Source organism: Arctopsyche grandis, chromosome 4 (genome assembly GCF_051622035.1).
Source record: "Arctopsyche grandis isolate Sample6627 chromosome 4, ASM5162203v2, whole genome shotgun sequence".
In the NCBI taxonomy this organism is placed as follows: Eukaryota; Metazoa; Arthropoda; class Insecta; order Trichoptera; family Hydropsychidae; genus Arctopsyche; species Arctopsyche grandis.
The window spans coordinates 30,215,106-30,227,559 of NC_135358.1; the positions used below are offsets into that span (position 1 = coordinate 30,215,106).

The 12,454-nt window shown below is 29.7% G+C and overlaps 1 protein-coding gene across 1 annotated transcript; it reads right to left on the reverse strand.

The window, feature by feature from the left end:
• Positions 1 to 1,254: 1,254 nt before the first annotated feature.
• Positions 1,255 to 8,501, reverse strand: LOC143910632 (uncharacterized). Its single transcript, XM_077429193.1, has 3 exons — positions 8,424 to 8,501; positions 3,971 to 4,082; positions 1,255 to 2,502 (listed from the first exon to the last, which is right to left on the reverse strand). Exons 2-3 carry the CDS (start codon positions 4,008 to 4,010, stop codon positions 1,958 to 1,960), a joined length of 585 nt encoding a protein of 194 aa, XP_077285319.1. The 5' UTR covers positions 4,011 to 4,082; positions 8,424 to 8,501; the 3' UTR covers positions 1,255 to 1,957.
• Positions 8,502 to 12,454: the final 3,953 nt, after the last annotated feature.

Here is a 12,454-nt window from a genome sequence, read left to right on the forward strand (position 1 = left end):
GTGAGTATGTACGTGAGTATGTACCGTTTACCATGCACTATTTTTTTTTTGATCTTTCGATTTTCGATCTTTGCCTTCCGATATTTGTGTTTTCTGTAATTTAACATTCTGTCTCGTCACGTAGACCCATATCTACATATGTAAAAATTAAATAATAGAAATAGAAATGGTATTAACGTAGTATATTCTCCATCATTATAATTTTAAAGCACTAAAATTCGCCTCGTGAAGTTTTTTACCGCCACAGTGAAATGATTCTTAAAAAACAAATTCTTTTAATGAAACCGTTCATTATTTATGAACGATACTACAATATATTCGTAGGTTATTTGTTAAGTTTTTTTTAAGCATTTCTCAATATATTCGTAGGTTATTTGTTAAGTTTGGTAAAGAACGATCATGAGTTTAATATTAAATATAAAATAAACGAGGTGAATACTTCCTGAAACGATGTCCTTAGGTTGGGTGTGTTCGATCAAGATTTGAAGAAAACCGCTTTGTACCGCAATTTAACAATTGCATCCTGTTGCATCGTCCCACGTGTGGGTTTCTCCTGATGGCCACGTGATAAACTACGAGGTTTTCGACCCTTCGACCAGACTAGACCAGACCTGGTGTAGTCTGTCTGACTTTAAGGAATTCGATTATATTCTGTGCGTACGAAAATAATAAAATGCAGACATTGTATGAATGTATATGGGCATTCAAATGTATATACATATATAAATAATAAAATATGCATCTGATAGCTTAGCCCACTCTCGGCATGGTTGGCCTTTGTGGATTTGACCCAGGAAGTCAACATGAATTCAATAGGCGACGTTTTCTATGAATTCTATTTAAATCGACCCACATTTTAATCTAGAGGCAATTACGACTTTGGATTGTGCTTGCACCTGTGATTGTACTTGTTGTATTGAATGCTTGCAAATTTGTTTTGATAGAAGGTAATTTGTGATGAAATCGCCATTAAAATTGAAATTTTATCGATTGAAATTATTTTTATGATCGCACGTAACAACTTTGACGGCTGAAATGATCAAAATATTACACCTGTTGTAATTCATCAAAAATATAAATAAATATAAAAGTGACATCTTTTGGCAGTTCTTCAAACTTTTTCAAACAAATCAAGTTGGAGATTTTGATGAAAATTCCACTATAACTTTATTTTAAATATTATATAAAAACTTATTTTGAAATGAAAAAAAAGAAGGTTGAATCTTTAAAGTTTTATAAATAATAAGAATGTGACTAATTTAATAATTTATTGCTAAAGAAAATTACAATATTTACACAATAAACACTAAAATTTCTCTTTGGTCTACTAAAAATTGAAATAGTAATTTTAATTTTTAATATTTTGCGGAATAATTCGTACCTGCATTTCAAGACTTCTATTAAAATTATCAGAATTTTATCAGTATTATTTTAGGAAAACAGTCGGTGTTGGTGAAAATTATATAGTCAGTATATTTTTTTTATTCTGATCTAAGGTCTCGTTTAAATAAAATACAAAAAATTTTATATAAGTACTAATTAAATAAAAATACTGTTCGTTTGACTTTTCGTTTGTTTATACTGTCCATTCACTATTTATACTGTTGCCTACGTATATTAAAATACTGACCAAGTCATAGATAAATTATACAGGTATTCGCAAGTAGATCACATACATATATTAATCGTCTTATTAAAATACACCAATCATTGCACTGATAGTTCTATGATATAATAATATTATATTAAACACACTTTGATAATTAGAAGTACTAATTTTTACACACTGATTATATGATTTAAGTGGAAATACTTATACTTTAAGTATATTCATTGACTTTAAAGAATATATGCTGAATTATCACATTTAGCTACTTATTACTTTATGAACGAAGACTAGGTAGGTTTTTGCTAAAAATCTGCGAATTTTATTAATATTGATAGAAAAATCTTTAACTTAATGCAAATTATTTTTACCGCAATGCATACTGAGATCGTTGGGTACCATTTCGTTGAGTACCGGTCCAACTTCCCCATTATTTCCGTTCATGTAATGATGATTTACACTCTGTCTAATGTCGTCTTTGACATTGTGCGATGTCAGATCGATCTCCGTATCGCTATCGTCCTCTGAATTATCCTGGCTTCTGTGATTTTGATAATCGCTCGAAGGACAGGGATAACCTTTGGACACCATCATGCTCAAATCTGTGGGAGTCGTACACGAGTCGGAAGTGTTGGGTTTCGCTAAGATGCCGCTCAGTGAAAAATTCGACAGACTTCCGGTTTGTATTTCCGGTCTCGTCTGGCTGCCAACAGTTTTATCTTCGTAATTCTTTTGACCGGAAGTGGTCATGTGTGGAGGAGACATGTGGTGGAAACTCTCCCTGGAGATGGACGGAGAGCCTGGACTGATGGATGAAGAAGTGGACAAGTCTTCGGATGTGTGCTTTTCAGGAGATGCTGACATGGTTTCCGGTGATCCTATGTGAGGAGGACGACCTATGAATGTACAAATTCATTGTAAAAACAAATAATAAAAAGTATAACTATGTACATATAGACAATAGCTTTGGTTGATTTTGAAAGCAAGTTGTATGAATAATTAGTATGAAAATGTACTATACTATTTGAAAATAGCAGCTTGTTAAATGTTTATATAATACATATGTACTGTTGATTTGTATTAATGTTAAATAAGTGTTTAAGTTATTATAAAAAAATAATTATAGCATGCGCATAAAAATGGTCAAAATTGTGTACGTTATGTAATAATAACTGCGAAAATTTTAAAGTACCTAAGTGCACTCGTTTTTCACTTAAATTCGTATAAAAATTAAACGAGCAAAATGCATTTTCATATATTTAATTTTTTATTTTTTATTTATACCAGGAAGGCCTAACAGGTAACCCCAATATGCCTTCCTGGCCAGAAACATTGTACATTTGATAGGTATTATAAAACGTAAATACATATCAGTACAGACATCCACACAGACATCTATGGTCAAATTTGTCAATTTGCAGCATCTTTAAACAGTTCAGCGAAATATAGTAAATATATATATATATATATATATATATATATATATATATATATATATATATATATATATATATATAAATTAACACCCACAGAGACATCTATGGTAAAATTTGTAAATTTGTAGCATTTTATAGAATTCAGTGAAATTCGAGATTGCTGAAAACTCGAGATTTTGCGAGAAAATACCAATTTTTTGTAAATGTTTCAATGAAAATCAGATAAATTGGCAACCTCTGATAGGAAACGATCAACCTGGAGTCACAAACCATGGTCTGGCCAGCAGACACCAGTGGGATTTGACCGGTGACCACTTTATTCAAAGCATTATATGTATGCTAACCTAACTAGTATACTCTGCTGGTTATTTAAAAAATTATTTGATCATAAAATATAATAAAATAATTTTTAGTAAATTTTATCGTCAATGTAATGAATGCATATAACTCCAGGAAAAATTTTGTAATTGATTCTAATTGGAATTCCGATTGAACAAAAAGAAAATTCCGGAAAATGGTTTACTATTTTTAATTTACTTGATTATAGTTTGTATTAGGTATAAATTATTTTATACTAATCTGACAGATTAAATATTTTAAATAAGCCACAAAAAAAAACATCTACATATGTACGTATATATGAGCCGTTATATTTGAAAGTCCAATTTTCAGTTCCTAAAACACTATTTCTGTTTGACTTAATTCACAAATTGTAATCATTTCTTTTAATTCGATACACAGAATTTCAGAAAAGAAGAAACGATAACAGGCCACCAGTATTTTTAAATATTATTAAACGCAAAACATTATTCTTAATGTTTTGCGAAATATTTCTCGATACAAAGAAAAGTGGACTTTAAAATATAACGGCTAGATATAAAATAACTACATAAATGGAAATTTGCCTAAATCATTTAAAAAAACCTACCCATGAGCATAGGAGGCGATGTCAGACCCAAGCAACGCATCCTCCAAGCATCTTGAAGCAGCTGAAGACGTGCTTGCTTTCGCCACTTAGCACGTCGATTTTGAAACCAAACCTTTTAAATCGAATGAAATTATTATTAAAGATTTTTTTTATCAAATGAAAACCACAATCAAGAAAGAAACGACAAATGACACTGCTTAAAATAAGAAATAGTACATGAAAAAAATTACTTGAACTCTAGCTTCAGATAAACTGATCCTCAGTGCGACTTCTTCTCTGAGAAAAACGTCAGGATAGTGCGTTTTGTGAAAAAGTGCTTCAAGCTCATGCAACTGCTGAGGAGTAAACGTGGTCCTGTTTCTTCTCTGTCGTCTTCTACCAAACATATATTCCGTCAAGAGTTCACCGGGCAAAGGCGACAGAAAAGGTCCGGCCATTTTTAAAAATTCTTATAAATTAATTTCGGAAAATTCACAATTTTTTCACAGGAAAAAAGCGCGTTCTAAAATTTTAAATGTTTAGTATCCGGTCTATGTGGATATTTGCCCGCTCAGCTTTCCTTCAGGAGAAGACTGGCGTTCCCGAATTGCTCCCCTCCATTATACTCTCGTTGGCCACGCCTACGGCTGCCGCTATTGGTCAGCGAATCAGAGGAGGGGGGAAGCTTCGACCAATAGAAAAACAGTATTCATAACAAAGATTCAATCCAAAATTCCATAGGGTTATTATGATAATCCCATCTAAAGCGGGGGAGAGAAGGTGGTGCAAATAATTTTCAATTCGACGTGAATTTTCTCAATCTTTTTAGAATAATCGCATATAAACATATTGCAAGCATTTATTTAATGTACATACATATATATTTATTTCTAATATAATTAATCCCAAATGAATACTTAGCAATACTAAGGTGCGTAATGTATAGGATAAACAGTCCTTGGACAATGCACAAAATCGTATTGAAACGATAAAAAGCTTAATTAAGATTTTTTTTTTTTTTTATTTATTCATATACATATATTTACAGGATATAATGTTTATTTCAAAGTTGGACATGTATTCCTTATCAGATAAGAGTAGCTCTTGTGCCTGATAAGGGAGCTACGATTCTATTATAAATTCTTAAAATCTATTATAATATTTTTTATATAAAAACAGCGCAATTTAGAAGGGAGATTATTATAGTTATTTATGGCTTGGAAAATATAATGGTTTTGCACTTGTGTTGTTTTAAAATTTGGTGTGATAAATTGGTTTCCATTTCTCATTAGTTTATAAAATTCTTGATATTCTTTGTTATTTTTTTCTTTACACATTTTTATAATGGAAGCTTGCTTAAATATGTCATCGATATTTGGTACTGGAAATAGTTTAAAAAGCGATTTTGTCGAGAAAGTAGAGTTTTTTATTATTATTAGTATTACTTTTATAATAATTTTTTGCGAAACTTTTACTGAATTTAGATTGCTTTTGTAGGATCCTTCCCAACCTATAATTCCATAGATAAGCAGAGAGTGGACAAGGGCATAATACACATTTTTTATTATTTTCACATTTAAAATATTTCTTAACCTAACAAATATATATATACATTTCCTTATTCTCTTTACTAGCTCTGTAATATGGCTTGTCCATTTCATGTTTTGATCAATGATAACACCGAGATATTTAATTTCAGAAGAAGAGTTGATTACAGTACAAACAGGATCATGTAGTTTACAGTTTACATAGTTAATAGTTACATAGTTAAGATATTCGTTAAGTTCAAGTTAACTAAAATTTTATTTATTTAAGTTAAATTTGGAGTGTAGGGTTGCCAAGTATCATGGACAAAAAAAGAGAACATTGAACAAAAAATGTTTATTTTTCTAAAATTTTCTTCACAATTGTGTCGGTTATCATTAAAGTGAAATGAGTCATTTTGTGTACCAAAAATATAAGGTAATCGTAAAGTTCCACCAGTACAGGAAAGATTATAACTATAAGGCTAAGAATCATAATGTAGAGATACATACTTTTTGTCATCTCAAACATTTCGAATATTTTCAAATATAGCGATGTATTTGCTTGTCTATCATGTAGATTTGCTTAATGGATTAGTATTAATTAGTATTTTTTGACAAAAGCAAACTCTAACAAAATTTAGTGAATATTTTTCGATATAAATGTATTTAATTAACTTTGTGTTTCACGTAACGGACAAAGTTGTCATGAATCGTCTTTGTACAATATAAAAACGCTCAAATTAAAAAAGTCCCAACGAGTACTTTTTGTCATCTCAAACATTTGGAATATTTTTTACAGATGTATATACATATGTACAATATATAAATAAAATTCCAACCCGATTTAATCTTGAGCTATCTAATGTAGGATTGCCAAATGTCATGGACAAAAAAAAAGAGAACATTGAACAAAAAATGTTTATTTTTTTTACAATTTTCTTCACAATTGTGCCGGTTACCAAAAATACTATTATTTTATATGGTAATCGTAAAGTTCCACCAGTACAGGAAAGATTATATCTATAAGTCTAAGAATCATAATGTATACATATATTTTTATGTAGTATCAAAATAATTTTTAAAACAAATTTACAGAAAAGTCCAATTATCTCGAACGAAATATTATATGATTTATTCCACTTTCATAATGGCTTGAACATACATATGTAGTTAGGAACATGTAAAGTGCGTTTCAAAATGAATTGTTGAATTTAATCATCTTCATTCTCTCTCTCTCTCTCAATTTCATCATCTCTGTTGCTATATTTATCGACACTGACAATTTGGTGCAAAAGTTTCTTATTTTTTTTGTATTTCTTAATAAAATTCTAAGCATGAAATATTTTTTTAATAATATACAACGCTTAAAATACCCCGGACAGTGGAAATTTTCAACTTATTTCTTTTTTTAGTCCGCTGTCCCTGATCATTGAAAATATTCTTTCTACATTGGCATTTTGGCCAGGTATTGCAAAAACCTCTCCACTCACGTCATATCTTGTGAGAAAATATAGTACGGACTGCGTGAAATTATTGTCGAAATTGAAAAAGAGGACATTATGGGTATAATATAAAAAAGATAGAGAACAAAATAATCGTGTTAAAAAAGAGAACTTGTTCTCTTAAAAAGAGACGTGTTGGCAACCCTATTTTGGACCATTGTGGCATTACAAGAATCCCTAATGCGCCACAATGGTAGAAAAAATACAGAGAGCCGAGAAAAATAAAAATATATACATATCCACAAACGAAAATTAATAATCATAAAAGAAAATAAAAAAAATTAAAGCATTATAATGGTAGCAAATAAAGTAAAAATATCAAGTAATACAAATCTATACAAAATCATGTTTTAATAGTGGTATTATCAAATTTAATATCAAAAATTAAAAAATGATACATTGATGTTGAATGTTGGATCTTTTATACTTATGTACGTAAAATGTAAAAGCTTTAAATAAATACGCTTTATTTAGGCGAATATATAATTAAACCTTATGGTATTCTTATATATCTATAATTGAATATTCTTATATAATATATAATATTATAATATTCTTATATACATATAATTTAACTTTATACTATTCACTAAGTACCTACATGGAACATTAATTCGACTATTTAGCACTTAAAATTAGATACTATTCACTTTGTAAACCTTAACTTTAGTTGTAATACTTGCCGCTTTAAATAAGACACGTTGCTCTTTAAATTTAGATAATTTTTCCATAGTATTCCGAACATTTAGTTGAATAATTTTCAGTTGGAAATTGAATGTTTTAAGATATTTTTAAAGAAATTTGATACAATTTTATGTTTAAACCTGAGTTATCAAGTCTTGGGGAAAAATACGGTTGTTTTAAAACTATTTTATAAGGAAAAATATAAGCATGATAAGAAAAACATAGAAAACTTAACAATAACCCAATTATTAATATTTTCATAGTGTTTGACGTCATTTTTATATCAGAGCATTAGTACATTTTTACATGTGAATATCTGATCGGTATTGAAGCAAAAACGGTTGTTTTTTTTGTAATTTCACAAAAAACTGTTCTTTATATGATAAATTAATCCATTTCATAGAATAAATATTATAAATAAGTATTATTTGCAAACATGTATTGAGTTTTTTTTTATCGAGCTGTATATGACCACTAACATTAAAATAAGTACAATAAATACTAACAACAAAAATAATGTTTAAAATAGATAATGATCACTGTATCAATAGCTATTACATAGAGTAAACCCAAAATGTTTTGTGAACATATTGCATGAACAATAAAATCATTTAAAAAAACAGTTTAAATTATTTCGACAGTCATTATTTATTATTAAGTCTTTAGCAAATTTAAAACATTTTATACAATCATCTAAAACTTAAATGTGTTATTAAGAACTTGTTACAGTTAATTCTCTAATGTAAAATCTAATACACTTACCTCATTTCACTTTGTAATATAAGATGATACATTCATTGATGATACATGATTTCAAGAAGGTTTAAGTCAACCCTCCAACTGAAATCAGTAAATCGTAAATCAGTAAATAGATTACCTCAACACAATCTGCTTTAGATCGTCGACTTTAGAGAGTCTTTAATTAATATTATGTATTAGATATATTATGAGCATTTATAAGAATTGTAAATAGGTTTTTGAGCTCTGTTTTTCCTATTTTGCTGTACATTAACATTTGAATAATATAATACTATGATTACTAACAAAATTAAATTAAAATCGTAAAATAGAAAATGATCAGTTGATTAGTAGCTATTAAAACAGATATAAGATGTATTGTGAACATAATTTAGTAATAATAAAACGCATTTAAAAATCAAAATCAAAATCAGTAAATAATGGGCACTATTTAAGTTTTCTTATGCTGTTGAAACAAAAGCTGAATATCTGCACCTGAAATTGTATACCTTTATGGTTTATTGATTTGCATGAACACATTTCGCAAGCATACATCTATGTACCTATGTATGTGTATATGTATGTATGTATGTATTATTATGCGTCTGTCCCAGCGGTCCTTTATAGTCGTTCCTGATTATTCACATTTCGAAATTTCAGAGGTGAGATTACAAATTTCACGACCGCTTCCTTTTGACAATGAGAGACAAACAATGGTGTGCGCGGATTAATTAAAAACTCGTTGCTTTGCCGCTAAAGGGGGTGGCCGTGTGGAGTGAAAGGGGATGATGATTACATCCACAGAACCATAATTCACACATGCGCCAAGGGATGCTTCTACATCGCATTCTATTCAAACAGACTCACGTGCTCAAACAATACACAATATACACAAATGCTTATACTATGCACTTATATAATATCATAAGTCTCGGGAATATTGAGCCTTGCTATGTATGTATCTTCTAGATATATGTATGTATGTATGAATTTCTGTTTATTCATTATTCAAATTATACACAGTTTTCAATTTAGTATGCAATTTCGAGGCTCGGAAGAAGTGAAAGAGTCTCATACGAAATTTTCTGAATAGAATTTTTCCCAACCTGTCCGAGAACCGTCAGAAAATTCCGCTTATTTAAATGATTATTTTGAATTGAAAATAAAATTCATTCTTACGTTATGTTAATGCCTCTTATATTGATATTCAAATTCATATTAATTAATTTGTTTTCAATATTAAAATAAATTTGTTCAACCGTTGAAGGACGGGGCGTCGAGATCGAACCTAGTATTTTTTAATGAAAATACAGCTTTTCTCAATACAAATGGATTCAATATATATCTTATTAATCATTTTATACATCAGCATAAAAAAATTTTAGTCCTATAGTATTGTTTATGACTATTTTTGTATTAAAAAATAACGACAGGCATCAACACGCAAACGCACATAGGTAAGGCTAACAGGCGACTGCATGACTCAATAGCCACGCGCCAAAAGCGACGAAAACAACAGCTCACGAAAATATAGCTGTTTCTTTCTCTCGCATTGATTCAACGATCAACAAGAATATGCAAACGAACAGTCAAAAACATAACTTATCGCTACCACCTTTAAATCATATTTCGGAACGTCGATATGTATAAATGTATTTTTTTACGATTTACCCCTTTTCTAAATTATACAAAATCTATTAAAAGAAATTTCTTGTAGTACATTCTAGGAATACAAGAAATATAGGGTGTATACATAGCTTTGAAAACCACATAGTTATTATGAAAAACGTAAAATATGGGGCACTTGCATACCCCACTTCGGTGAGGGAGGGTTAACTAATGCTTCGGAATATGGAATTTGTTCGAGTTTTATAAAATGTTTTATATATTTATTAGGGGTTCGGTGATTATTGGTCACAAAGCGCTCGCCTAAAAGTCACTAAAATCTGTATAACGGAACATCTGGCAGCCGAAAAGTCCATCATACTAACAATAACTATCATACTAACGAAAACTCGGGTGCCAAATATTCCGTATTCGCGATTTGCATGGTAAAAATTGTCTTTTGGTCGATCGCAATGTGACAAATAATCCATTTACCATATTAGGTAAATACTTTGGTCTAAATTATCGAGGCTGATTTCCAAGACAACGGATCCTGATTGCATAATATATATTTTTATTGATTTTATTTTAAGTTTAAATTTGGACCATTGTGGCATTACAGGAATCCCTAATGCACCACAATGGTCAAAAAAATACAGAGAGATGAGAAAAATAAAAATATATACACATATACACAGACAAAAAATACATTCATACATAATAATAAAAAAAAACAATAGCATTATAATAATAGCAGAAAAAGTAAAAATATCAAATAATAAAATACAAAGTAGGGAATGTCTTACACCTATAGACAGTACCAATATATGTATAACTGCGAGGCCCAATTGGAAGATAAAAGATCAAAATTCAACTCATACATCACTTTCAATTATAAAAATAATGATGAGCGCAGGCAACCACACAAATGAATTAAAGAATCGATGATAATCTACGCTCACTGAGGTGGAAAATATCACATTCAGGCTCAACAGTAGCAATTTCATTGAGAAGTTGAATATATCTTGGAATAGCAGCCATTCGATAAAGAGCTGTGCGAGCAGGAGGTACAACTAACAAATGATGATGTCTACCACGCACATAATTAATAATGAATTTTCTCAAAGGTTTATTCTTTCTAATTTGATATTTATATCATATAAAATTTTTTTAAGTATAAGCTGATAGGTATATGAATATATACAATATTAGATAGTGTAAGAGTGTACGATTTTCTGCCAAGATGCTGATATTTATTATAGAAAATCATTTTTCGTGAGACAAAGGGATATCGTACTTATGCATTCAAAGATGGAGTACGAATAACTGTGATTAATTAAAAAAAAAAAAACCAGTACACAAGCATCTATGAAACTTGTTTAAGGTTCTTTCCCTTTTGAAATCTGTTATTATTTTTGTTTTGTCTCTTCACAAAAACAAGGTTTTTTAATCACCGTGGCGGGGTAAATATCACAGCGAAAGCTCGTCACGTTTGCGATGAAAATTTTTGCTTATTTTAATTAAAATTGAAATATTCAATTCTTACAAAATAAAATTAAACTCAATATATACATGTGCGTTTAAAAAATAAAATAAAACCTCCATTGTGTATAGTGTTACGAAATGTGCAGTCGTTTTGTATAGTTTAACAAAATTTTGATTAAATTATTATTGTTTGAACTTATTGTGTGATGTTCCTTAGTAAAACAAGTAGGCTTGAGTTTTTTTAATTATGAATTTTTTCTGTCGCCAGTCGGCGAGAATTTTTTGATTACGTAGAAAAATTAATTTCTCTGGTTGGCATATCAGAGTAAAAAGGGGGAGACAGATGGGAGCGTACTTCTCGAAAGGGAAAAGGAGTCATTCTTCGAATCAAAAAAATCAGTTAATTAAAAAATATGAACGTACATACGTTGATAAATTTAATCCGATGCATTCTGGGGTTGATTTTCCGTTTGAATAATTTGGAAAACTGATTGATAACGCGTCGGCTTTTCCCATTGAGTGAGAGGGGTGTGTGTGTGTGTTTATGTATGCAGGCTGTTATGTTCATCAATAGAATCATGAAAGCCGAAAAAAAAAGTAAAAAAGCGGCCAAAAGCTTTTAAAGTTTAACGTATCTCTTCAATATGGGATATTAATACATTCAGCGCTGATGGAGCGTTATTTTCTTTTTATTATTCGGATTTAAATGCGATTTCAATCCATCGCTGAATGTTATCGGAAACATTTTCCAACATTGCACGAATCCATTCCATATTCTACATATGATATATGCATATATGAAGTATATACTATAGTAGTTTTCGCATGCAATGAAAATGTTATAATTTAATTGCCTGAAAAGATTGTTTCGTCATTGTCAAAGTCAAGAATTGTAAATAGGTTTTTGAGCTCTGTTTTTCCTATTATGCTGTACATTAACATTTGAATAATATAATACTATGATT